This window comes from Mesocricetus auratus, unplaced genomic scaffold (genome assembly GCF_017639785.1).
Source record: "Mesocricetus auratus isolate SY011 unplaced genomic scaffold, BCM_Maur_2.0 Super-Scaffold_100003, whole genome shotgun sequence".
Lineage (NCBI taxonomy): Eukaryota > Metazoa > Chordata > Mammalia > Rodentia > Cricetidae > Mesocricetus > Mesocricetus auratus.
The window spans coordinates 71820082-71846674 of NW_024429188.1; the positions used below are offsets into that span (position 1 = coordinate 71820082).

Consider the following 26593-nt stretch of genomic DNA (forward strand, 5'->3'; position numbering starts at 1 on the left):
ATTTCATGCAGGTTTTGTTCAGCAAGTTTTTAATAGACCTTGCTTTTATTTATTTATTTTTTATTTGTTTATTTTTACATTTCTTTGCTTATTTAAGGAACATTGCTACCAATGCATGTGGAAGCCATAGGACAACTGGCAGGCGTCAGTTCCCTCCTTTAACTATATGGGTTCTGGAGGTTAAATTCAACTTGTCACGGTTAGCAGCAAACACAATTACCTGCTGAGTCATCTCAATGTGAAGGATTCTAGCAGGTCCAAACAAGGCAAACGTGACTGGCAGACCTTTCCCTTCCTTCCTCCTTGCTAATCCACAGAGAACATTCCTAAAGCTAGCCACCAAGGTCTATTTCTTTATTTGGCCACTACGTCCTCCTGAGGCTGACCACCAAGGTCCAGCTATCAAAGGATTGAAGTCCAGCAATCAAAAGTCCCCCTTTGGATACCCTAATTAAAATGCTCAATTAAAACAAACCAACTCATCCTAAGAGGGGTTCCTTCCCTTTTCCCTTTATAAACTGTCATTTGCTTGTGGGCCACGTCTGTCTCTCTATCCAGGGGCAGTCCTTTGTCCCTCCAGGGCAAATATCCCTCTCCCACCCTTCTTGTTCCTTTTCCTTACTCCCTTGTCCTGTTTCCTGTCTTTGTCTCTTATCCCTACCCTCTGTGGCAAATGAATCTCCTTTGTACTGAGAACTTGGTCTTGGGGTGTCCTGTGCTGATTCTGGTCCTTTGACACCAGCCTTCTAAAAAGCAATCTATCAATCACAAAAGTTTTAAAGAGTAGCATTGTATGTATATGCGTATGTACTGGAGTGGAGCTTAATTTTGTTTCTACAGAATGTTAAGACATTTCTCAACTCCTCCCCCCAATCAAGCTAGATGACTTGGAACTTCCAGTAAAATCAGAAATAACAGTAACTGCCCCCAAAAGAGAAATAACAATAACCCTTCTCCCAAGCCAGTTTGAAGCCACTGATCCATATAAAACGTTTAACATAGTGCCCAGCACATCTTAAGTAGCTCATTAAACTCTGGCTAGTATTTGTTAGTGGACAGTTTGGTTAGACCATTAGCTTACACTTTTAAGAATTAAAGTCTTTACTTTAAAATGTGTCTCCTTTCTCACAGTGAACAACCTACAGGCTGGTATCTTAGATCTAAAGGATGAAGAGCTAGCTTAGAGAAGCCAAGGCAGTCACCATCACTACCTCCCACATTCTCTTCTTTGAGAATCTTGACTCCACCAAAGGAGTGTAGCAGCGAGGAGGCCCAAGGACAAAGAAAAGGGCACTTTGTTGAATCAAGAGTGCAAATTTTGTTCAAGGCAAATGGTTGCCTTGGAGCTCCTCTTTATTTATCAACATCTTGGCCTTCCTCTAGGACTTTTCGAACCTAGACTCCAGTGTGCTTGCTACTTTTCCCATTGCTGTGACAAAATACCCGAGCAAAACAACCCGCAGTTTGAGGGTAAATAAAGTCCACTGTGAAGGGAGAGAGAGGCGCAGTATCTCAAGTGGCTCTAGCTATGGCGACAGAGCATGTGGCACCTGGTGACACTGCATTCAGAGTCAGGAAGCAGAAAGAAGTGCTGGGGTTCAGCTCACTTTCACAGCTCTTCCCCAGGACCACCCACTCCACTGTGGTGCTGCTGCACACATTTGGGGCCCCTTCTTTCTGTGGAAACAACCTCACAGACACATCCACAGGAGTTTCCATGGAGATTCTAAATCTGTCAAGTTAACAATGATGATCAACTGTCACATTGTGACAGACATACTTTAAGCAATACAGAGCCTTGGCCCACAATTCAAACTCCACATAGCTCGGGTACCTATCCATTAGTTCTTCCGAGGCAGATCTTTGCTTTGGAACTATAGAATTTACTGTGGATAGATATGTAAGGACATCCCTTTGCTCTCGTCCCCACAAATTATGCATGTGATTCTTGATCCCCAGCACCACACAAAACTGGGAATGATAGTGTATGCTTATAATCAGCCTGAGCTACATGAGCCCTTGTCTGAAAAAAAAAAAAAACAAGGAAAGAGCAGTGATAATTTAGGCTAAAGTAACAAATCACTTCTTCAGGCATTTGCTGCTGGAATGACATGATAATGAGATGTAACAGACATCACTTTCTCTCAGGAAAATCCTGCACACCAACTATTGTTCTTGTCCAGAAGATGGCAGTGGCCACATCTAGGTTAGGAGTCAAACCCAGGTTCGCTGTTTTACTACCCAACCCCACAAGTCCTTTAGCTTTATCAGAAGACCAAATATGGGGATTTCTGCCAGAAAGAGGTATGAAGACTGAAAGCTATCACTCAACCTCTTGAGACTTGGAATCATCCTTTCAGCCCATCCCATTTTCACAAATGGACCTAGAGTTATGGTCACGGCATCCATACCCTCTATCTTATTCCTTCGGCTGGAATAACCTACCCTCACTCCTCTTGGCATTTCTCTCACTTCAGACTCTGTGGGGGACACCAGTGGCACTGTGATCCCAGGCTAGGGAGGAAGCAGCAGGTATTTCCTGCCGTTGTTATGTTAATATCAGGTCTGGGTCAGGTTTATACTACTGCCTCTGCGCTCAGAAGGAGTCCAACTCAGGTCCAGGAAGCCTGGGAAGGCTCTGCTGTGGAGTGGTAGGCAGAGCAATGTTAACAAAGCAGACTGTGCTGTGTGCTGGTGACTCAAGAATCCCACGGGATCCCACGCTCATGCTAGTTGCCACTTCCGGGAACTAAAATAAACCTCTAGTGCTAAGAGACAGCAGGCTTTTGGATCTGCTCATGAAAGCAAGCCCAGCCCTAAGAACTTGTATGCTATATTGCACAATGGAATGCTACCCAGTTATTAAGCACACAATGATGTGCACTGTGGGGACAGAAATCAGAATGTGAAATGATGTCAAGTGAAAACAACAGATGATGGAAAAAGCATGCTGACTTCAGCTAAGTAAAGCATACATGTAAGAGTACATGTCTAAAGAGCTTGAGAAAGGAATGAGCACTGTAATTCTGTTAAGAGCCCATGACAGTTCCCACAACATGCTTTCTTGCCGTTTGTTTTGGAGACAGTCTCACTACTCAGCCCAGACTGGCCTAGAACTTATCCTTCTGTCTCTAGCTGAGATAAAGAGCATGCTAGGCTCCCACACACTGGGGGAAGAGGGGTGATTCCTGGCTAGTTTTATGGCAACTTGACACAAGTTAAAGTCATCTGAGAGGAGGAAACCTCGATTAAGAAAATACTTCCATAAAACTGAGTTGTAGGCCAGTCTGTAGGGCATTTTCTTAATTGGTGATTGATGTGGGAGGGCCCAGCACACTGTGGGTGGGACCATCCCTGAGATTGTGGTCCTGGGTTCTATAAGAAAGCAGGCTGTACAAACCATGGGGAACAAGCCAGTAAGCAGCACCCCTCCACAGCTTCGGCATCAGCTCCTACCTCCAGTTTCCTACCCTGCTTGAGTTCCTATCCTGACTTCCTTCAATGATGAACAAACAATATGGAGGTGTAAGCCAAATAAACCCTTTCCTCCCCAACTTGCTTTTGGTCATGGTGTTTTATCGTAGTAATAGGGACCCTAACTAAGATATGGGGTTTGCCTCAGACTCTCTGTGTTGACAAGGATAACCTTGAACTTTTAACTCTCCTGCCTCTACTTCCCAAGTGCTGGAATTAATAGCATGTACAACCTTGTCTGCTTTATGCCGATGGAATGAAAGGCTTCCTGTATGCTAGGCAGACCCTCTTACTAATGGAGCTAAACCCCTAGTCTAATGTTTGCTTGTTTTTAAGGAAAATTTTCATTCTTATTATATGAGGTTTGAATACACCTGCTCTTTAGCTCAAATAGTAGTAAACTCTGAATATAATTTAATTCAGGGTTTAGAGAACTGAATGTCACACTGAGAAATTCATTCTGGACCCCAAGCCAACCAGACAATTCCAAGACAAGAATTTACACACATTTGGGTGTCTGTTATGTCAAGCTACCAAAATGTTTTGAAATGTACTCACTTATTCTGAAAGAAAGGAAACCACCCTCCCCCCTTTTTGGTAAACTGCCAGCAGGCTCTCATTTGTAAGCCACTGCTAGCTACAAAGGTAGCCACCTTGTTACCTTGTCACAGGCGGCACTCAAGAATTAGTCTTTATCCATCACACATCTGGGTATCAAGTTGAGTAAATTTCTCTTTCTGGAGACCTGCTTCAGTACCTTGTTTTTCTAAGCTTTCAGTCAATGCTTAGTATGTTTGTTTTATTAAACTGGAGTGTTTGGGGGGTGTTAAGATGGTGTTTTTCTATGTAGCGCAGGTTGGCCTCGAATTTAGGCCTCTTTTGTCTCTCCAGCGCTGGGATAATAGGTGTGTGCCACCACATCCAGCTGTTTCAGTTCTGGTTTGTTTTGTTAACTCAGTACACTGAAGGAGACTTTAGATTTACCAGGGTTGTAAATATAGCACAAAGAATTGATATAGACCTTTCAACCTAGATTGCCCTAACAATGACATCTTATCTTCCTCCAGTACACTGATCAAAGCAACCAAGTATTTGGATTTCACCAGCCTTTTCCACTAATGCCTCTTTTCCACTTAGTGTCTAATCCAGGATCAGATACAGTATAGTGTTTAACCTGCCCCATCTTAGAAACAAGTTTTCTCTTTGGCTGTTGGGAACAATTTATAGAGCTGAGCAGTTGAGCCCAAAAGGAGCTGCCACCATCTGTAACAAAGTCCTGAATCCAAGACGCCTCACCAGGGTTAGTGTCAAAAACACATGTCTTATAAGCATTAGCACTTCTTACAATGGTACAAAGGGATTTGACAAGTGGGTTATTTTTAGCAAGTAATATTATGAAGGTGACAAAATGAGAAGGATGGTCTTTCCCTATCTCTTTGCTTCATTTCTCTTCAAACCATATTTTCAATTTTCACTACAGAGCATAATATTTAAGTATACCATAAACACTGAGAAACAAATACCAACAGCAACAGAGAAGGTACTCTGTAATGTATGGTCTTGTTTGCCTGAAAGTAAGTACCAGCTTTCAATGGTTGAAATTAAGGATTTCTCAGCTTTATGGTGGCACAAATGATACACATATGACAGAAAAATTATTTTGGATTTTGAGTTCAGGTCTTTTCCTAGGCTAGAGATATGTCGTCCCATATTCTCTAGTGATGCTGGGCACTACCCAGTCATCCATGCCTTCACAAAAGCAAACAGAAGCTACTCTACTATGTACTATTGCTGCTGAGCTACTGTTGAGTAGATCAGGTAGATTAAATGCATTTCCAGCTCATCATTGGTGATAGAGACACAATATCTGTGTATCACACCATTATCCTTATTCTGCAGGAAGACATGGTGATATCTTGTTTGTACTCTAACAAAGCTTGCATGAAGATCAGAGGATGGAGCTAGCCACTACTTAACCATAGAGGTCTGGAGATCTGTACAGACAGACAGGAACTGACATGGCTGGGCAGAGAGAAGAAAAGGTGGGAGGAGAGTGGAACTCGGCCTCTTTATCACTGAGAAGTTAGCAAGGTAAGAGTTGGCTGTGGCTTGTTCCTTTGTCTCTCTGATCTTTCAGCATTTACTCCAATATCTGGCTCTGGGTTTTTATTAAGAACAATTAGAACTCGTGCAACAGGGAGAGGGATAGGAAACAGAGTTGAAGAGATTAAGTAAGTTCTCCAAGTCACAGAGCATGTTAATGGCAGACAGGATTCAAGCCCAGGCCAGCCTGAAAAAGGCTGCTCCTTTTAGCCAGCATGTCAAACTGCCTCTTTAAGCTCCTGATACAGTTCAGACACTGCTGGATGTTAGGGTTCTTACAGCCCAGTGGGAGGTGACTACTCAGCAGCTAAGCATAATTCAGCTCAGCCCCTCTTGCTCTCAAACATTCCTTGGCTTGATTACAACTAAAGACAATTAGTAAATGCAAACAGTGATTGCCACCAAAGTCAATGGTGTTCACCTGTAATTCCAGCACTTGGAAACCAGAATCAGGAGGATCACTGAAAGTTCAAGGCCAGCCTGTTTTCCATAGCCAGTTTGAGGCCAGCCAGGATTATATAGCAAGACCCTGTCTTGAAAAACTCCCCAAACAAGTGGCTCAAACCAACACCTTGAAATATTAGATTATTAGAATGAACTTTTAAAAATCTTTGAGTTCGAGGCCAGCCTGGTCTACAAAGCTCCACAGAGAAATCCTGTCTCAAAACAACAAAAATTTGTGTATGAATGTTTTGCTTGCATGTATGTATGTGTGTGACATGCATACCTGGTGCCCACATAGGTCAAAAGAGGGGGTCAGATACTCTGGAACTAGAGTTACAGATGGTTGTGAGCCATCGTGTGAGCACTCAGAACTGAACCCAGGTCCTTTGCAAAAGTAACAAGTGTTTTTAACTGCTGAGCCATCTCTCCCACCCCACAAATGGGTTTGAGTCTCTTTATAATACATGCCCCTCTATTGTGTGGCTTGTGGCTGGGTGTGGATAATGTCATCCAGCTAGGTTCCTATGAGAAAAATTCATGAAAACTACAATGTGGAAATATATATGTTAGTGGAGTAGGATCTGCTGAGGGAAAATGTGTTACATCTCAGAAGTAATAGATGTATTCCATTTCACGTGTCCTCTTGAATTTGGACTAATTGGCGAATCCTAGAAGAGCTGCCAAAGGTTCATGACTGCATTTTGTGGGCAAGCCATTCTGAATTATTTTCCTAAGAAAAATGACTAATGATCCTAGGAGTTATAAGCTGTAATTTGATCTTAAGGGTGAAGAGTCAGAAGACTTAAATCTCAACAAATGACAACCATTCTCTCCTCCTGCCCGAAGACAATGAAGCACATTAAATCCTCCAACCCTGTGCTTCTCTGCGCTGGGCACACACAGTAACCTTCCATGTGTACAGTACTTACAGGGACTATGAGAAGTTCATTAGTCAGGGTGGAGTCCAAGTCTTGGAAGTTTGAGAAGAAAAAAAAACCTGTTGCCTTAACCATAGTGTGGCTGCCCATCAGAATCACTTCACTGATCTTTTAAAAATTCAGATACTGGGTTGGAGAGACATTACAACTCTTCAGGGTTAGGCTCATAAATGAAACATCAAATAATTCGGTTATTTGGACCATACCCTACACCAATTAAATCAGAGCTTCCACTTCAGGTCCTATAAAATATGTCGAGACCTGGCCATTATGCTGCCCTCGAAGGGACCCCTTAGAGTAAAGAGTGGCATTTCAAACTGTGCAGTGCCTTAGGAGACTCCGTATACACATATTTGCTTTTCAGAGACAGAGTTTCTCTGTGTGTAGATTCGGCTGCCCCGAAACTTGATCTGTAGACCAGGCTTGCCTTGAACTCACAGATATCTGTCTGTCTTTGCCTCCTGAATGCTAGGAATAAAGACACAAGCCACCACTGTGAGTTCTCTGTAAGTTATGGGCATGACCCCTATCATCTGATACCTGGTATGTGATTCCCTGACCAATGATTCCCTGACTTGACTTGGTCCCTTACTGTTCAGGAAGCCCATTCAACCGTCTGCTCATCCACCTGTTTGCCCATCTGGGCCTATACCCAACCCACCATTTCCTGCTCCCCACCCAGTTAGTTCTGCCTTTTAACCTCAGTAGTTTTGCTCCAAAACTTGACTTGAGCAGCTCCCTCCATGCACTGGTTGGTTCACTGTCTTATCAACACAGATTTTTTTCTAAGCCCACTTCTACATCTTCTTGAATTCTGCGGCAGCCTCCTCAACTTGTACTCATTTTGTAACCCATACACATGTACAAGCTACACTGGTATAGTTATTGAATGCTGAATGACATGATAGTGAACAAGACTGAAATAAAAGAACTTGCATTCACCTCACCCAGGTTTCCAAGGCAGGTAGGTTTTGGGACAAATTGTCATCTTAACTGCTAAACCCCGTGAATTTATTCAATAAATTATGACATTGTGGAATGACACAAACATATTCCTCTACATTTCTAGCGACAGCAAACTAGAAGGGTTTTTAAAAGCATCACGGGAGGGCCATCAAGATGGCTCAGTGGGTGATGCTTGCTGCCAAACCTGACCTCCTGAGTTCGATCCCAGGACCCACATGTTGGAAGGGGAGAACTGACTTCTACAACTTGTCCTCTGACCTCCACATGCAAGGTGTGGCATGAGCTCACACATACACTTAATGTAATTCACAAGCATTGCAAGTGATTCGATAAGCAGATAAGCCCGGGAACCACTGTGGTGGCTAAAACTCCAAACCTGACACAAGAGCAACAGCAAAAGCAGACAGTGGTGCCTCACACCTGCAATTCCAACACCAGAGAAGCTGAGGCACCAGGGATACACAGCAAGACCCTGTCTCCATCCGCAACAACCAAAAAAAGCCGTGGCAAAACTAGCACTTGGTAGTTCAGCAACTTTAATTTTTAAAATAGACCTCTTTTATTAAATTCACTTATGTATTCAGGAGGCATGCGCGTGAGGCTCAGAGAACAACTTGCTGGACTCGGTTCTCTTATTCCACGATGTGGGTCCTGGGAATTGAACTCATCGATTATCTGCCTTGGCACCAAGTACCTTTATCTACTGAGCTATCTCGCCTGCCTTCAGCAACTTTAAAATGAGATGAATGAGAAGCAGCCAGTTCTGAAAGACAGGAAATAGACTGAGGGAAAAAAAATCCTTAAAACGGTTGTCCTATTTTAAGATTAAAGTGACCTCACTTTTCCCACGAATGTATGAGGGTTAATTTTATGGCTCGTCTAGAATTAGTAGCAACTGATGGTATGAAATCCCATTTCTCCCATACCCACTGTCCTAGATTGTCTTCTACTGCTGAGAGAAAGGCCGAGACCAGAAGTAACTTGGCGAGGAGTTTATTTTAGCTTACAGATGGAGGAAGCCAGGGGAGAGCCTGAAGTAGAGACCATAGATGAGTGCTGCTTACCGGCTTGCTCTCGAGGCTTGCACACTTTGCTTTCTTATACAAGCTAGGACCACCTGCATGATGACACCACCTACAGTGGGCTGAGCCACCCACAAAGATCAATCAAGAAAATACACCACGGGGCTGGACAGATGGCTCAGGGGTTAAGAACACTGCCTGTTCTTCCAGAGATCCTGAGTTCAATTCCCAGCAACCACATGGTGGCTCACAACCATCTGTTATGAGATCTGGTGCCCCCTTCTGGCATGCAGACATACACGCAGGCAGAACACTGTATATGTAGTAAATAAAATCCTTTTTTAAAAAAATACGCCACAGACATACTCACAGGGCAATCTGGTGAATGCAATTCTTCAATAGCAGGTCCCTCTTCCCATATCCCTCTACTTTGTATCAAGCAGACAAAAACAAAACTTACCAGCACACCCACCAAAACAGTTATGGAAGACATGCAAAAAGCAATGCTTTACAGGGTTACAAAGCACTATTCAGAAGTCCTGCCGGGTCTGGTGAGAAAAAATATCTGCAACCCGATGTGCGCTTTTAGTCATTACACATCTTGGAGACAAAAACCTGAGACAAGGATTCCCACCCCACAGACACATGGGAGAGCTGTCTGGGAACCTTGAAAATAATGGGGCCGGGGTCACACTCATAAGGAATGACACAGAAATATCTGAAGATGTTATGCCCAAGAGCCTCTTTTAAGAGGTCTTTAGGGCAAGCAAGGTAGCTCAGAGGGTAATGGTATTTGCCCCTGACTTTGATGATCTGAGTTCCATTGATGGTACCTACAAGGTGGAAGGAGAAAAGGAACTCCCACAAGGTGTCCTCTGACCTCCACACTCATGTACACACATATAAACAAACACACAAACGACTGTAATAAACAGTCCTTCAGGGATTTGTGCAAGCAAGGCCGAGAGTTAGTGGTTCTGTAACTCTAGCGTGCATCAGCATCACCTGCAAGTGATGGTGAAACACAGACCTCTGGATGCCGGCCTCGGAGGACCTAAATCAGCTGAATGAAGTCTGTGCTTCTAACGGGCTCAAGTGATGCCAAAGCTGCTGGTCCAAAGAACACGGGAAAAGTAAAGCCATACCTCTACAGCACTGGTCCTCAGCTGCACATAAGAATCACAAGATGTATGGGGGGTACATGTTAAGACTATTAATAACTGATGCCCAAAACCAGAAAAATTGTTAACTGAATGTTTTTAACAATAAATAAGAATACTTTTACAGTTTGCAGGCAAATGAATGTTAAGCAGATTAAGCCAGTGTTAGAAAGACAAATACCATGTTTTCTCTTATATGCAGTTCATAGATTTAAAATATACATATAATTACACATGACCTAAAAGTAGAATCAAAAACTGTCTAGGTGATCAAAGGGGACTAACATGAATGGGGTGGGAAGGTTTTGCAGGGAGAAGAGATAATCAGCATACAGATATATTTTTGAATGAAGATGTCTTTATGTAGTGATACCATGTATACTACATAAAGACAGTTATTAAAGAAATCTCCAAAAGCAATACCCCAAAGAGCAAAACACTCCCAAAGAACAAAAACACTGAAAGAAAACATACTTATGTAATAAGGCATGATGTATAATAAATATGTGCATTGAAAAAATAAAAAAAAGATTACTGATCCCTGAGCCTTTCCCCAAAACAATGTATCTGTATATAGTCCAGACTGGTCTGTTGCATTAGTCTTTCAAGTACTGGAATCATAGGCATGATTCTCCAAACCTAGTTCCCTTCTAATGTTAAGATGAGTATTACCATCCTCATGTGCAGTGTGTATATTTCTGTGTACAATGTTGTCTTGACATCTTGAATAGCCTTCTGGCGAAAGACTCTACCTCCCCCACTGAGCTAGTCGATTCTTAGAGACAGCAAGTCCTGAGGTCAAGGCTATATATCAGTCAGCTTTCCATCACTAAAACCTGATTTCTAAAAACAGCTTGAAAGTTTGTTTTGGCTCCCATTTCTGGTCTGCAATCATGTAGCCCATTGCTTTTGGGCTGGACAAGGGAACATATGGTGGAGAAAAGATGTATCACCTCATGACAGCCAGGGAGTAAAGGAAGGTGGAGGAAAGGGGCTGTATCCCAATATCCCTTTCAATGACCTAACTTCCTTCCATTAGACCAGCGGTTCTCAAGCTGTGAGTCACAAACCTTTTAGAGTTGAATGACCCTTTCACAAGTGTCACATATTAGATATCATATCTATATTATAATTCATAACTAGCAATATTAGTTAAGTAGCAACAAAAATAATGTTATGGTTGGGGGTCACCACAACATGCGGAACTGTTCTAAAGGGTCACAGCATTAGGAAGGGTGAGAATCACTGCTCTAGATTCTATCATCTAAAAGCTCCATTACCTCCCAATGGTGCCACAGGCTAAGAACAAGTTTTTGACGCTTGGGCCTTCAGGTACATTTCCAGATCTAAACATCATCATCTCTGGAGAAAAACAAAACCCACTATTTTAGATCATACTTCCTGTAACTGCCCTGAATACCCAGAAAGACGACAAATAGTCTCTTACTTTTAGCATCCCAGGGCCAGGTAGCATACAACTAGAGACTACCCCTATAGCTAAAAGCCTGCCAAATCTGCTTAAACTAGTCAGTAATAAACTGTTGTCCCTTCCCTGTCTTTCCTGAGGAAAACCCAATGAAGAACACTGCCCAAACCTTTCCCTTATATCTGCCTCCTGATTATTCTGGTGTCTTCCCTACGTAGACCTGTGACATACTTCCTACTCTAGCACTGTCAATGTATAATATGCTGTGTTCTTGAACTTGTATCTCTCCAAAAACAATTCAAAACACTGTCTGGGAGTAGTGGCACATATCCATAATTTAATTTAATATAATTTGAGGAGTAAAGATCAGCCTTACCTACACAAGGAGTTTGAGGCCAGTCTGAGCTAAGCAAAACCTTGACTCAAAACCCCAACAAAAACTGCCTGGACATGTACCTCTATTGATAGAGTGTTTGCTTAGCATGGGCAAAGTCCTGGGTTCAATTTTCCAGCATGACATAAAAATTGAGTATGGTTGTACACACATGTAACTGAAGCAGAACTGAGAGGCTCCAGATCATTCTTGGCTGCATGGTGTGTTGGAAGACAAACTGGAATACATGATATCCTGTGGTGGTATGAATGACAATGTCCCCCATAGGTTCCTATTTGCATGCTTAGTTCTCAGTTGATGAACTGTTTGGAAGGGTTAAGAGGTGTAGCCTTCAGAACCCAGAGGCTGGACATCCCAGAGACCTAGGATAGAACCAAAGATGACTGACAAAAAAGTCAATGAAATGATTCCTAATGTGTTCCGTGTACTCACAGATCTTTGCCTAGCCCAACTGTCATCAGAGAGGCTTTGCCCAACAACTGTTGGAAACAGACGCAGAGACTCACAGCCAAACATTAGGCAGACCTTGGGAAATCCTGTGGAACAGGGGGAGGAAGGATTATAGGAGCCAAAGGGGCCAAGGACACCACAAGAAAACCCATAGAATTAACTAACTAGAGCTCATAAGGGCTCACAGAGACTGAACTCCAGAAAGCTTGTATATGACTGACTTAGGCCCTCTGCACATATGTTACATTGTGTGGCTCGGTCTTCTTGTGGGACTCCTAACAGTGGGAGCAGGGGCTGTCTCTGACTGTTGCCTGCTTTGGGAACCCTTTCCTCTTACTGGATTACCTCATCCAGCCCTAATAGGAGAGGAGGTGTCTTACTGTAACTTGATATGCCATGACTTCCTGACATACATGGGAAGCCTGCCCTCTTCTGAAGAGAAAGGAGGAGTACTGTTTGGGGGTGATGATAATGGACTAACCCTGAAACAGTAAGCAAGCCCCCGTTAATTGCTTTCTTTTATAAAATCTGCCTTGCTCACAATGTCTCTTCAAAGCAAAAGAACACTAAGACAGACCCTACCTCAAAATATATATATACAACACTTTATAAATATATATATACAACACTTTACATAAGCTTTAACATCTATCTTCTTTTGAGAAGCAGTCTGATTTAGGAGAATTTAGTACTGAGAAAAATCTTAACTACCTGTTGACCTGATTATTATTTTGTAAGTCTGGCTACACATGCTAACTTCCTTGTCTTCCGACCATTAGAGTATTCAAAACACAGCATAAATTATAAGATAACTACCCAAGGACGACTCCTAGAGAATTGAAAAGTTCATGGACTAGAGATGAGTGAATATAGTCAGTTTCAATATCCACTTTATTATAGTACATACTGGATTACTATAGGCTTCTGGTGCTGTCTTTCCCCATTACACTCAGCACAATCGTAAGTATTCAGCTCCTACTGTGAGAGTTTCTTAACCTCTCTGGGTATTTCTCCTGACAAGTTCTCCTTCTACAAGTCATAGATAAATGGTGTTATTGCTCCCAGAGAGAACCACATTTTCTTTTTAAATTTAAAAAATATTTTAATGTGTATTTGCATGTGGGTGAGTGTAGGTTTGTACATATGAGTACAGTGTCCATGGAGGTCAGAAGAAGGCATCAAATCCCCTGGACCTAGTTACAGGCAGTATGAGCATCCTGACATGAACACTAGGAATCAAACTTACTTAGCTCTTCTACAAGACCAGTATGTGCTTGTGAATGCTGAGCCATTTCTCCTACCCTGGGCATAACCACATTATCAAAGGACACTCCAGAAGGGTCAAAGTCTGGAAAACCCACGTACCATGTAATTACTATATAACTTTACTTTGTGTGTTGTGTGATGTATGTATGTATGTATATGCATATATCTGTGATTACACTTTGTAGAGGCCAGAGATCGATATCATTCCAACTCCCTTTTTTTTTTTGAAACAGGGTCTTTCACTGAACCTGGAGCTCACTTACTAACTAGATTGCGTAGTCAGGAAATCCCTCAGGATGCCCCTGTCTCCACTTCCTAGCACTGGAAGAACAGCTATGTCCACTATGACCTGTTACTAGTATATGAATGTTGGAGTTCCAAACTCAGGTACTTGTGTAAATACAATAAGCACTTTATCCTCTTAGCCGTCTCCCTAGCCCCCTTCTGCTTTGTAAAAAGTTCAAGAAGTTGGGAGTGTTCAAAGCTAGACAAATATGGATAATCCCAAAGGAATATGACAAGCTATAGTTCAATCTGCCTCCGAGGAGGCCAGCTATATTCTTCTTGCTGAGGATTCAAAGACTGGTTACCCTGATCTCCATCCATGGTCTCCAATGCAGCAACATGGCAGACCCGGCTGCCTCTGAAACTTCAGCCTTAGCTGTCTGCTAGTAGTGTTATCGAGTGAAGAGGAGTACCAGCTCACAGTGTGGGGTGTGGGGAAACAAATCCACAGGTACAGCTTGTCTCAGGACAAATGGTTCACCGAGGAGCTTCTTAGCAGAGTTTGGAGGACAACACAGCCTGCAGAAATAGACCATAATATCAGTTCCCAGAAACAGAGACAAACAACTACTGGAACACAGTGGCTTAAAATCGAAGTCCTTTGTGTCTCTCATTAGTTCATGTAATTGTTGTAATTATCCATCTTCCCCACAAGTACAAATGCTCAACTTACAGTGAGGTTATGGCCCAACAAAACCATTGTAAGCTGAAAATATTAAATCAAAATGCATCTACAGGAGTACAGAGATGGTTTGGATGGCTCAATGCCCAGAATCCATGGAAAAATGTAAAGTGTGTTGGTATATGCTTGTAATCCAGTTCTAGGGAAGCAAAACCAGGTAGATCCCTGGGGTTCACTGCTGGCCAGCCTAGTCTACTGGGTGAAATTCAGGCTGGTGAGCGAGAGATCTTGTCTCAAAATACAAGGTAGATGGTTCCTGAGAAACAATACCTTTAGGCTGTTCTTTGGCATGCATGCACAAAAGAACATACACACACAAAATGTACCCAATTACCTGGGGTAAATCTCAGTCTCTGTGTTAGAGCACATAATCAGCATGCACAAATTTCTGGATTTGAACCCCAGTGCACACACGCACGCATGTGTGCACACATACACACATTACATATATATTCTATATATTATATAATATACGTATTATATAATTTTTATATGTGTAATATATATTATAAAACATCACAGCTTGCATTCATAAGACCCTAAGACATGTACCCATTAAACTCTTCTAAAAAGGTTGTAACAATTCATACCCATTCTTTGTACTTTTGGACTTTGGCTTTTTTCTATGAACAATTCTATACCTTATCATTCTACTTAGTAACAACATTATCTCAGAACTTAAATCAAAAGCCACAAAACATACACTTGATTGCACTTCACTACTGTAGCATATACCTTTAATGCCAGCACTTGGAGGCAGAGACAGGCGGATCTCTGTGAGTTTGAGACCAGCCTGGTCTACAGAGTGAGTTCCAGGACAGCCAGAGCTACATAGTGAGACAATGTCTCAGAAAAGACAGAAGGGGAAGGAGGAAGAGGAGGAGAAGGGAGAAGAGGAGGAGGAATTGGGGTTGTGACTCAGCAGCAGTTAAATACTCACTGGCTCATGCGAGGTCCTAGATTTGATGTCTACCAATCCCATGAACACAGAGACTTATACACAGAAAGCACAAAGAAAAGGAGAAAGGGAGGAATTTTTTCAACTCCTATACTTGACTTCTATCAGACCTACAGAAGAATTCTAAAACCTTAATAGTAAAAAGTCAACCCAGTTAAAACTGGGCATAAGATCTGAATCTTGTATTAACCTATAACTATCTAAAGATTTACAACTGACTAAAAGAGAAGCTGGCAAAGTAGTTCCATTGGTAGACTGTAGCCTAGCATGCACAAAGCCCTGGGTTCGATCCTCAGCACTTCATAACCAGATTCGGTGGTGCATGCCAGTAATCCCAGTACTCAGGAGATGAAGACAAATTCGAGGCCAACGCGGGCCAGCCTGGAGTACATGAGACCCTATCTCCAAAAAAAACCACAAAAAGATATATTAAAAAACAAACCACTCAGTCTGGAGGTGGTGGCACATGCTTTTAATCCCAGCACCCATAAGCAGAGACAGGTCTGGTCTACAAAGTGGGTTCCAGGACAGGCAGGGCTACAGGAAGAAAAACTGTCTCAAAAACACAAACACAAAACAAAAACAAACAAAAAAGCAAACACACAAAAATCTTTAGCCATTGGGGAAATGAATAGAAAAACCACAATGATACAGCACATCCCATGAGCTGCCATTTTAAGGGAAAAAGGGCAGCAAGAAGAGCTTAGGATAGACTTCACTGGAGGAATTCCCGACTAGCACACAAGCGGTCCTGGGCTTCACTGCCAGCACTGCAAAATAGATTTTTTTTTAAAAAAAGTCAATAACAAGACTTGGTGAAGGTACAGAGGAAATCAGAAAAAGTGGAATGCTCTTGTACTACCGTTGGTACAATAGGGCAGCTGTTTGGAAAACAACCTGAAGTTCCTCAAAAGGTTAAACTAGTTACCATATGGCCCAGTAATTCCCCTCCTGGCATTTCTCAGAGATGAAAGAAAAACTTGCACATGAATATGCATTGCAACATTATTTATAAAAAGCCATCAACCCATGAGCAGATAAGTAAGAGACTATATGCATATAATATATTATGATTTCCTTTTAAGAGCAAAAAGAAAACGAAGGACCAATAAGCGCTTAAATACAGATGGGCATCATATACATTATGCTAAGTGAAAGAAGATGCAAGAACCACACAATAAATGACACAATTCAATTCAATGAGATGCCAGGTAAATCTATAGACAGAAAGCACATTACAGGTTGCCTAGGGTCACACAGCAGAGGTGGAGCTAAGCACCTTTAGGTGATGCTAAAGGGTACAGTTTTTTGAGAAGACAAAAAATTCTGGATTAAGATGGTCATGATGGCTGCATCATTGAACTGTACACTTAAAAAAAAAGGTGGACAGGCAGTGGTGGTGCACTTTTAATACCAGCACCTAAGAGGCAGAGGCAGGCAGATCTCTGTGAGCCTGAGGTCAGCCTGGTCTACAAAGCCAGTTCCAGGATAACCAGAGCTGATATACATAGAGAAACGAGAGAGAGAGAAAGAGAGAGAGAGAGAGAGAGAGAGAGAGAGAGAGAGAGAGAGAGAGAGAGAGAGAGAGAGAGAGAGAGAGAGAGAGAGGGAGGGAGGGAGGGAGGGAGGAGGGAGGGAGGGAGAGACAGACACAGAGACAGACAGACAGATGGATTTTAGTTTATGTACATACGTGTTTTTCCTGCATGTATGTCAGAGGGGATGACGGACACCAGGAGAACAAGGCCCTCTGAGTCAGCTAAGCAAGGTGCATGTGGGCTCACAGAGACCGAAGCAGCAAGCACAGGGCCTGCCCAGGTGTGCACCAGGTCTTCTGTTTATTATTGCAGCCACTGTCTTAGGGTTTTTATGGGACTCCTGACAGGTCTCTGAGTCCCGTGCCTGCTCTTGAGACTTTTCTTCCTGTTGGGTTGTCATGTCTAACTTTGATATAACACTTTTTGCTTCATCTTACATTTTATTTTGATGTGTTTTGCTGTATCTCTTAGAAGTCTATTTGTCTCTAATGAGAGATAGAAAGGGAGTGAATTCAGATGGGAGGGGAAGAGGGGAGGAACTGGAAGGAGTAGAGAGAGGGAAACTATACTCGAGATATAATGTATGAGAAAAATCTATTTTCAATTTTAAAAAAGATTTAGTTTATGTGTATGAGTGTTTTGTCCGTATGTATGTGTGTGCATCATATGTGTGCAATACCCATGGAATGAGAAGAGGGCAACTGACCCTCTGGAACTGGAATTAAAGGCTTTTGACAAGTCATAATTTATATTTTCTTAATTATTCAGTTTCTTTAAGCACATTTTGAGTGGCTAATTTTGGAAAATGGGAAGTTTTCATCTTAGGAAAAATGGAAATGACTTTATTGATTTCTATTTTTTATTTTGCTAAAATACATCTAACACAAATTTTAACTAGTTTAAAAACTATTTTATTTTTGAGACATGATCTCACAATGTGGCCCTGATTGTCCTAGAACTAAGTATGTAAACCAGGCTAGCCCCGAAATCACAGATCTGGCTGATACTGACTCTCAGGTTCCGAAATTAAAGGTGAGTGCCACTACTGTACCCAACAATTACAGAAGGCTGTGAGCTACCATGTAAGCGCCGGGACTAAACCTGTGTCCCTTGTGAGAGTAACCAACTCCTCTTAAGCAATGAAATATCTCTACAGCCCCATAAATTGTATTTTTTAATTGGCAAAATTGTATGAATTATGAAGTATATCTCCATAAAGCTGCTGAAAACTCACATGCTATCAAGATTTTCCATTATCAGTACATATTTTTCTACATAGTGGTATAGTCTTCCTGCTTATGGATAGATCATAAATAATTTATCAAGTTCTCTTCTGATGACTTTTAGAATATTTTCCCTTTTGATGTTAAAATACTACAATAACCACTTTTATGTCATTTATGTTTGGGAGTGATCTGCAGGATAAAAATCTAAGGAATGGGAGCAGAAGAGATGGCTCAGTGGTTAAGAAAACCGGCTGTTCTTCCAGGTGACCCAAGGTCAAGTCACAGCACCTCACAACTGTCTGTAACTCCAGTTCTAGAAGATCTGATGCCCTCTTCTTCTCTATGAGCTCAGGCAATGCAAGGGACATAGACATACATGCAGGCAAAACATTCATACACATGAAATAAAACTAAATATTTTGAAATTCGAGGAATGTGATTCTGGGTCACCAAGTACGCATATATTTAAATTTTTAATCTACATTACTATACTTAACTCCAAAGGGATGGTACCAACTTATACAGATTAGTGCTCAATTCATACCAGCAAAGTTTTTTATTTCTAGTGTCCCTATATTGTCAATAGTGCATTATCAAACTTTTGTGCTTTTCCCAATTTGGAATGTAAAAGTTTCTCTAGGGATGTGAACCCTGATAGGTTGCCAATGCATAACCCCACCCCATGAGCATGCAGGCAGCTCTAACTGGACTCAGTGGTTATTTAAAAAGGAGAGCATGGAGTTGGGAGGGGGATAGTTTGGGGTCTAGAAGGAGCTGGAGTCAGGTAACAGGTTTGGTATCATCAAAATGTGATATATATATATATATATATATGAAACTTCAAAATGTTTTACATGTATACACATAAATTCATATGTATTTATGTGTATGTACACACATACACACAGAGAGAGATGGGGGCTCAATGTACTTTGTTACAAGTTTTAGATAGGCTGTTTCTATATAGCTCAAACTGACCTCAAACTCATAATCCTACTGACTCATTATCCTGAGTGCTGGGATTACAGGAAAGTGCCACCAAGACTAATTTTCATATACTTTTAACTCTCATTTCCATTCTCTGTGTCTCTGTTTCTCCTGACATAGTCATTTCATTTAGCCCTAGTTGTCCTGGAACTTTTTCTATAGACCAGGCTAGCCTAGCACTAAGAGATATGCCTGCCTCTGCCCTGCCCCCTGAGTGTTGGTAATAAAGCATCAGACTATTTCTATTTTTATTGGGGGCAACATCATCTCATAAAGCGTGAGCACATTTAATATTTAAAATATATATATATAGTGGTCTGTCTCCATGTACCGCTGCAGGCCAGAAGAGGGCACCAGTTCTCATTACAGATGGTTGTAAGTCAACATGTGGTTGCTGGGAATTGAACTCAGGACCTCCAGAAGACCAGCCAGTGCTCTTAACCACTGAGTCATCTCTCCAGCCCGACACAAACACATATATAATGTTTCCTTTGCATATGCTCTGTTAGTTTTCCAACTATGTAGTTTTCCTGTTTCGTATTGACCTCTAGGGCTTAATTACAGACAGAGCAAAAAAGTTTTTGTAGTATTTACTGCAAATGGTTTCCATAAGTGAAACTGTTTATGGTGCTTTTTGTTATGTAAAAGTTCCAGACTTGTCTCCATAGTTTTGTTGAAGCATTATTCAACACCACATAGTTTATCCATTTATACAGCTCAGTGGTTGTTAGTATATTCAGTGCATGCACTCACCACTCTCAGCAATTTGGGGACATTTTCTTCAGTCCAGTAAGACCCATGTACCTCTTATCAGCCATAACTCTGATTTGACTCCCAAATTCACAGTAGCTCTAGGGAGCCATAAAACTTTCTGTTTCTGTAGACTTTTCTATTCTGGTCATTTTCTATAAAAGAGTCATTTAATTCTCTCTCTCTCTCGCTCTCTCTCTCGCTCTCTCTCTTCTCTATTCTGGACATTTTCTTTTTTTGTTGTTTTTTTTTTTACGAGACAGGGTTTCTCTGTTTTGGAGGCTGTCGGTCCAGCCTGGCCTCGAACTCATAGAGATCCGCCTGCCTCTGCCTCCCGAGTGCTGGGATTAAAGGCGTGCGCCACCAACGCCCGGCCCTATTCTGGACATTTTCTATAAAAGAGTCATTTAATTCTCTCTCTCTATTCTGGACATTTTCTATAAAAGTCATTTAGTTCTCTCTCTCTCTCTCTCTCTCTCTCTCTCTCTCTCTCTCTCTCTCTCTCTCTCTCTCTCTCTCTCTCTCTCTCTCGTGTGTGTGTGGAGGAGGGATTCATTCACCTATCTCTGCCTCCTAGCACTAAGGTGAGTTTACAAATATATGTTGCCATATCTGACTTACTAAGTGGTCTTTTGTGTCTGGCCACTGGAGAAGATACCAAGCCACATCTTCTCCCATTCCATGGGCTGTCTTTCTAGATAGTAACATTTGCAATGTAAAAAGGTTTTTTGTTTCATCTTGATTTTAATATTATTTTTCTTTTTCCTTTGGACTTTTGACTCTGTATTAAAGATTTTGCCCAACCCAAGGTCATGCATATTTTAACTTTTCTTCTAAAAATTCTATAGTTTCAGCTCTCACATTTAGTTCTATGATACAATTTTTGTGCTATTTTGGTTTTGTTTTATGGAGACAGATCTCAAGTAGCCCAGATTCACCTCAAACTTACCATGTAGCCAAGGATGACCTTAAACTTCTGATCTCCTCTTGCCTCTACTTCTCATATGCTAGGATTACAGACATTTATCACCACTTCTGGCTTAGTTCTATTATACATCTTGAATTCATGTCTATGAATGGTATAATGAAGGCAGCCGCTGCATAGATAACAGCAGTCCTATAAGATTAGCTTAGCAATAATGTAGCCAACTTCTTGTGCATAATTATTCCCCATGGTGCTCACATAATAAAATCACTGAATGAGTAATTTCTTAGAAATTATTTCCAGGAATGGAGAGATGGCTCAACATCTAAGAGTGATGTCTGCTTCTGCAAATGATCTGGGTTTGGTTCCCAGCACCCACATGGCAGCTCATGACCATCTGTAATTCAAGTTCCAGAGGATGCAACATCCTCTTCTAGCTTCCTTGGACACACAGGCAAACACTCATACATGAAAAAATAAATCTTTTTTAAAAAATATATAATATTCCCATACTTAAGTAATAAATGATTATATTTTGTATGTAGAATCATTTTAGTATTTTATATCAATTAATGAATTTAATAGATAGTTCTTAAAGAAATATAAAGGGCCAATAAATATTTGAAAAAGTGCTCAACATCCCTGCCATCAGGGAAATGTAAATTTTAAACTGCTCTGAGATTCTATCTTACCCCAGTCATAATAACTACCATCAAGGAAACAAGTGGCAACAAATGCTGATGGGGATGTGGCACCCTCATTTACTGCAAGTAGAAGTAGAAATTGGTAAAGCTAGTGTGGAAACCAATGTGAAAGTTTCTCAAAAACTTAGGAACAGAGCTACCATATGGCACAGCTATCCCACTACTGGGTATATACCTAAAGTATTCCAAGTCAGCATATTATAGAGATCCATGTTTACTGCAGCTTTAGTCACAATAGCCATGAAGTACAAACAGTTTAAATGTTTGATGAGACAGGTGAAAATGTGATGTGTGGCTGGGGAGATAACTCAACAGATAAAGTGCTTGTCATGCAAATATGAGGACCTATGTTTGGATCCACAACACCCATGTAAGAGCGTGGTGAGAGTTAGGGATAGAGAAAGGCAGATATCAGGGACTCGTTGACCAGTCAGCCTAGCCTAAATGACGAGCTCCAGATTCAGTGACCATGTCCTCAGAGAAGATGGAGGGCCAGTGAGGTGGCTCAGTGAATAAAGGTGCTTGTCACCAAGCCTAATGACCTGAATTGGTCCCCAAGATCCACATGAAAGAAGAGAACCAACTCCTCCGAGCTGTCCTTCGGCCGCCACACACGCACACATTTGCACAGAAAGGAAGACAACCAAGGTGGAAGGCGAAAGAGGAATACACTTAGTGTTGTTATAAACAAGTACCACAAACACCGGGCTTCTTAAATTCTTTTTTAAAAATATATTTATATTAATTCTCTGAGAATTTCATATACACATACAATGTATTATATTCATATTCAGCCTCCCTGCTCCTCCTCATAACTCCTACCATATCCAGCCCCTATCCTCCACCCCCTCCCAACTTCATGTCTTTTTTGTGATATCCCATCAAGTCTGATTTGTGCTGCTCATTTACACATGGTACCATCCACTAGAGCATGCTCAACCTACCAGGGACCATACGCCCAAAGAAAAGTTATTCAGCTTCCCCTACCAGCTATCAACAGCTCCTAATATAGTGATGAGGGTTCATGACCCCTTCCCCTTCCACACTAGAACGTTGTGCAGGCAATCGCAGATGCTGTGAATTCATAAGTGTAGTGGTCTTTCTTACAGTTCCTCCCTGAATTCTGGCTCTTATCATCCCCTCTTTTGCAATAAATGGTCCCTAAGCCTTGGTGGGGTGAGGCAGATGTCCTTTCTGTGGCTAAGCACTCTAAACACGTATTCTCCACACTTGGACCAGTAATGAGAAAACATAATTTAAAACTTTAAAAAGACACAAGAAAAGTATTCTCTCTTCCCTGTAAGAATGGTTAAGATTTAAAAAGGAAAAGGAGTTATAGACTGGCAAGATGGCTCCATGGGCAAATGCACCAACCCTGACAACCTAAGTTCTCTGACCTCCATATGTTCACTAAGGTACACAGACCGGCAGTCCTACGATTCGGGAGGTAGAAGCAAGAGAACTGAGAGTTCAGGGTCAGCTTTGGCTACATGAATCCTTGTCACAAAACAAACATACAAAGGCTGGCAAGATGGCTCGGCAGGTAAAAGCATGAGCCTCAGGCCTTCAGTTTGATCTGTAGTACCTAAGGTGGAAAGAAGGACAAAACCAAGTCCCCAAAGTTGTTTCTGACTTCAACACAGAACCTTAGGCAGACATAACTCTATGCCTCCCCACATAAATTGATAAACTAATTAAAATTTAACTAAAAACAAGAAAATGTACAAAAATAACATGCTGACAAGGAAAGGAGAAAGGGGCACTTTTAAACATTGGTGAGGATGAAAATTAATGGAATATAATATCAAGATTTCTCAAAAACTAAAAATAAATCTACCATATGACCCGTATGTACCACTTCTTAGAATAGCCCAAAGGGAATTAAGTCAGCCTATCAATGAGGTACCTACATTAACATTTCTTGCTACACTATTCCAAACAGACAAGATTTCTATCAACAGATGAATGGATAGAGAAAATATGGTAAATAAAATAAGCCAAAGACACAAACACCACATATGATCTCTCAGCAGAATCTTTAAAAAAGTTAATCAAATGCCACCTTTTCAACATGTGTTTCAGTTGGGAATTAAATCCAGTACCTTATTTGTGTGTGTGTGTGTGTGTGTGTGTGTGTGTGTGTGTGTGTGTGTGTGTGTGTGCGTGTACACATGTGCATACATCAAAACCAGAGGGCAACTTCAAGTGTCATCTTTAGGAATGCTGTCCACTTCTTTTGAGATAAGGTCTCTCATTGTCTAGGAACTCACTGATTGGGCTACAGTAGCTGACCAGCAAGCCCTAAGGATTCACCTTTTTTTATTCCCCTAATGATGGGATTACAAGCTCAGGTCACCACACTTGGCATTGAATTTTTTGAAATAAAATTTTGTCCTTCATAATTTGAGAGGACTGATTTTCTAATATATTAAAATTTTATCTTGATCATTAAAATCCTTGGTACCCTCTTTAAAATTTGGACTCAGAGTACCTGATTTGCCTCGCCCTAGACAAGGCCCTATAACGAATTCTTAAAAGTGATATATTCAGGGACTGGAGAAACGGCTCAGTAAAGAGCGCTAATTGTTCTCACAAAGGAGCCAAATTTGGCTCACAAGTGCCTGAAACTCCAGTTCCAGGGGATCTGACGCCCTCTTCTGGCCTGCATGGGCTGGTGTGACTATGTAGTGCACATAAAGTTATTCAGGTTCATAAACATAATTGTTTTAAAAAAGAAAACATTTTTAAAGTGGGATATTGAGCTAAGTTTAGTGTGCATGCTTTTAATCCCAGCAAACAGGAGATAAAGGTAGGCAGATCTCTGTGAGTGCAAGGCCAACCTGGTCTACAGAATGAATTGTAGGACTACACTAGAGCTACATAGTTGCTCAAAAAAAATAAAAAAATAAAGTGGTAGAAATGTTTTCTTTTCCCTTATGTTTCCATACTTTTTCCAAATTGTACATAGAAAGCATAGATTACTCTGATTTTTAGAAAAATAATTTTTCTTTTTGCTTTTTTAATGAGGCTGGGTCTTGTTGATCCCCCACTGGCTTCAATCTCACTACATAGCCAAGGATGATCCTGAACTTCTAATTTTCCTGCCTCTACCACCCTGCTCAGTTTTATGTGGCGCTGAAGATCAAACGCAGGGTGGGCCATATCCCCAGCTTGTGGGAAACTAATATTGAATAAAAAGTCCAAGACTCACTCAATGAAGTTCCGCATGCTTTCACCATGGGGCTTGCAGGAAACAAAAACTAGAGTGTGGATGGCCTTGCAGTTCCGAATGGCCTGCACCACTTGGCGATCTGCAGGAGCAAACACCTTATTAATACTCTAAACCCATCGCAGTCCGTTCGTCCAAACTTCACATTAAGAAGCTAAGGCCTCCTAAGGAATGGAGGAGAAGCCACTTCAGGTCTACCTTATAGGTAGTCCCTTAGCCTGGTATGAGAATAAAGGCGCAGAACTGGTGGGAACCAGGGGGGGACACCCAAATTGCCCTCCCTCCTTACGCAATCCAGCACGGGCCGGGTTCACCACAGCAACAGTCAACTTCTCATCTTTCTGCGCCTTTAACAACTGTGGCAAAATCTTCTCTGCTCTACCAGCATGAAACTCACAGTTGGTGACACCTGTGGAGGAGAAGATCATGTGACATAATTTGAGCCCAACAAGCAGGAAGCCTCGGTTTTATAGAACTATATAGCAGCCAACGTCCTGCCATTCCCTTTAACTCCAGTGTACCTTTGAATAGCAAAGGAAGAGACACTCTTGGACCTGCTGGAAGTACTTCCCCTTGGAAAGTCTGAATGAACCTCCCATCTAAAGTGATTAGATAATGCAGCATGGAAGTACCTACGCCACAACAACACCTTGACTTTCACTCGGGTGCTCTTCCTGTTCCATCACAAGTTTTCACTTGGTGCCTCAAGAACTGTCTAGAAGCTGGGCATAGAAGCTGGGCATGCTGGCACACATCTGTAATCCTAGCACTTGAGAGGCAAAGAAAGAGATAAGTCATTCAAGGCCAGCCTCAGCTGCACAGAAAAATAAGTAAGACAAACTGTTTTTCATTTGCAATTTTATGTAAAGAAAAGGTTCTATTTAAAATTGTAGGTTTATTTTGTTTTGTTTTAAGATAGGGCCTCACCATGAAGGCTGGCTTTGTATTCCTTATATAGAGACCAGGTTGGCCTTGAACACACTGAAATCTACCTGCCTCTGCCTTTGCCTCCTGAGTGCTGGAATAAAAGGTGTTCACCCCAATGCCAGGCCACAATCCTAAGTTTGAAACCTACTGTTTTAGGTTCTGATGCTCAGAGTATAATGTAAAACATGTTCTTCTATTATGTTCAACATTTTACCATTTCCCTTCCTACCAACTAGGCTTGCACTTCCCTTGGGGGCTCTTTACACAATGAAAAAAGAAATAGTTATTAAGACCGCTTACAGAAAACATCAAGATCCAACTGTGGCTACTCTATTTAGATCTCTACTTCCCTATAAGCTGGGGATACGGTATGTCTCTCTTTGCATAAAAACAAGTGCATTTCTGTTTGCTTAACTTTGCTGTGCTGGTAACGTACCCCTGGGTTTCACACATGCTAGGTAAATAGTCTGCCATTGAGCTATATCTGCAGCCCCTCAGCTACATTTCCTTCATTTCTCCCCAGAACTGATCTAGGTACCATTGAAGGCTGCAGTCCACCTGGCATCATCTACTGCCTGCTCCACCAGCTCGATGCCAAGGACCTGGGATGCACGCTGAGCCAGAGAAAGGCCAATCACACCTGGAGAAGTAAGAAACAAGAGGAAATTATTTTTTGTGTTTTAAACCTCATGTTATATTCAGGCCATCAACACTATCTACCCCTGCCATCCTTGAAAAG

The 26593-nt window shown here is 41.6% G+C and overlaps 2 protein-coding genes across 4 annotated transcripts in view; both read right to left on the minus strand.

Annotated features, from left to right (window-relative positions):
- The window catches only part of Xkrx (XK related X-linked), a 67290-nt gene extending 52930 nt beyond the window's left edge, over positions 1 to 14360 (minus strand). Inside the window, exon 1 of the mRNA XM_040744374.1 lies at positions 14234 to 14360. The gene's annotated coding sequence lies outside the window, so the exon portion shown is untranslated. The remainder of the gene's footprint in view (positions 1 to 14233) is intronic.
- Trmt2b (tRNA methyltransferase 2 homolog B) overlaps positions 13251 to 26593 on the minus strand; it is a 46171-nt gene continuing 32828 nt past the window's right edge. For all 3 annotated transcript variants that reach the window (XM_040744373.1, XM_040744372.1, XM_040744371.1), the window contains 4 exons: positions 26393 to 26494; positions 25217 to 25336; positions 24910 to 25009; positions 13251 to 14447 (listed from right to left, as the gene is read on the minus strand). In XM_040744373.1, the coding sequence (XP_040600307.1) occupies positions 14321 to 14447; positions 24910 to 25009; positions 25217 to 25336; positions 26393 to 26494 (449 nt within the window). In that variant the 3' untranslated portion in view covers positions 13251 to 14320. The remainder of the gene's footprint in view (positions 14448 to 24909; positions 25010 to 25216; positions 25337 to 26392; positions 26495 to 26593) is intronic.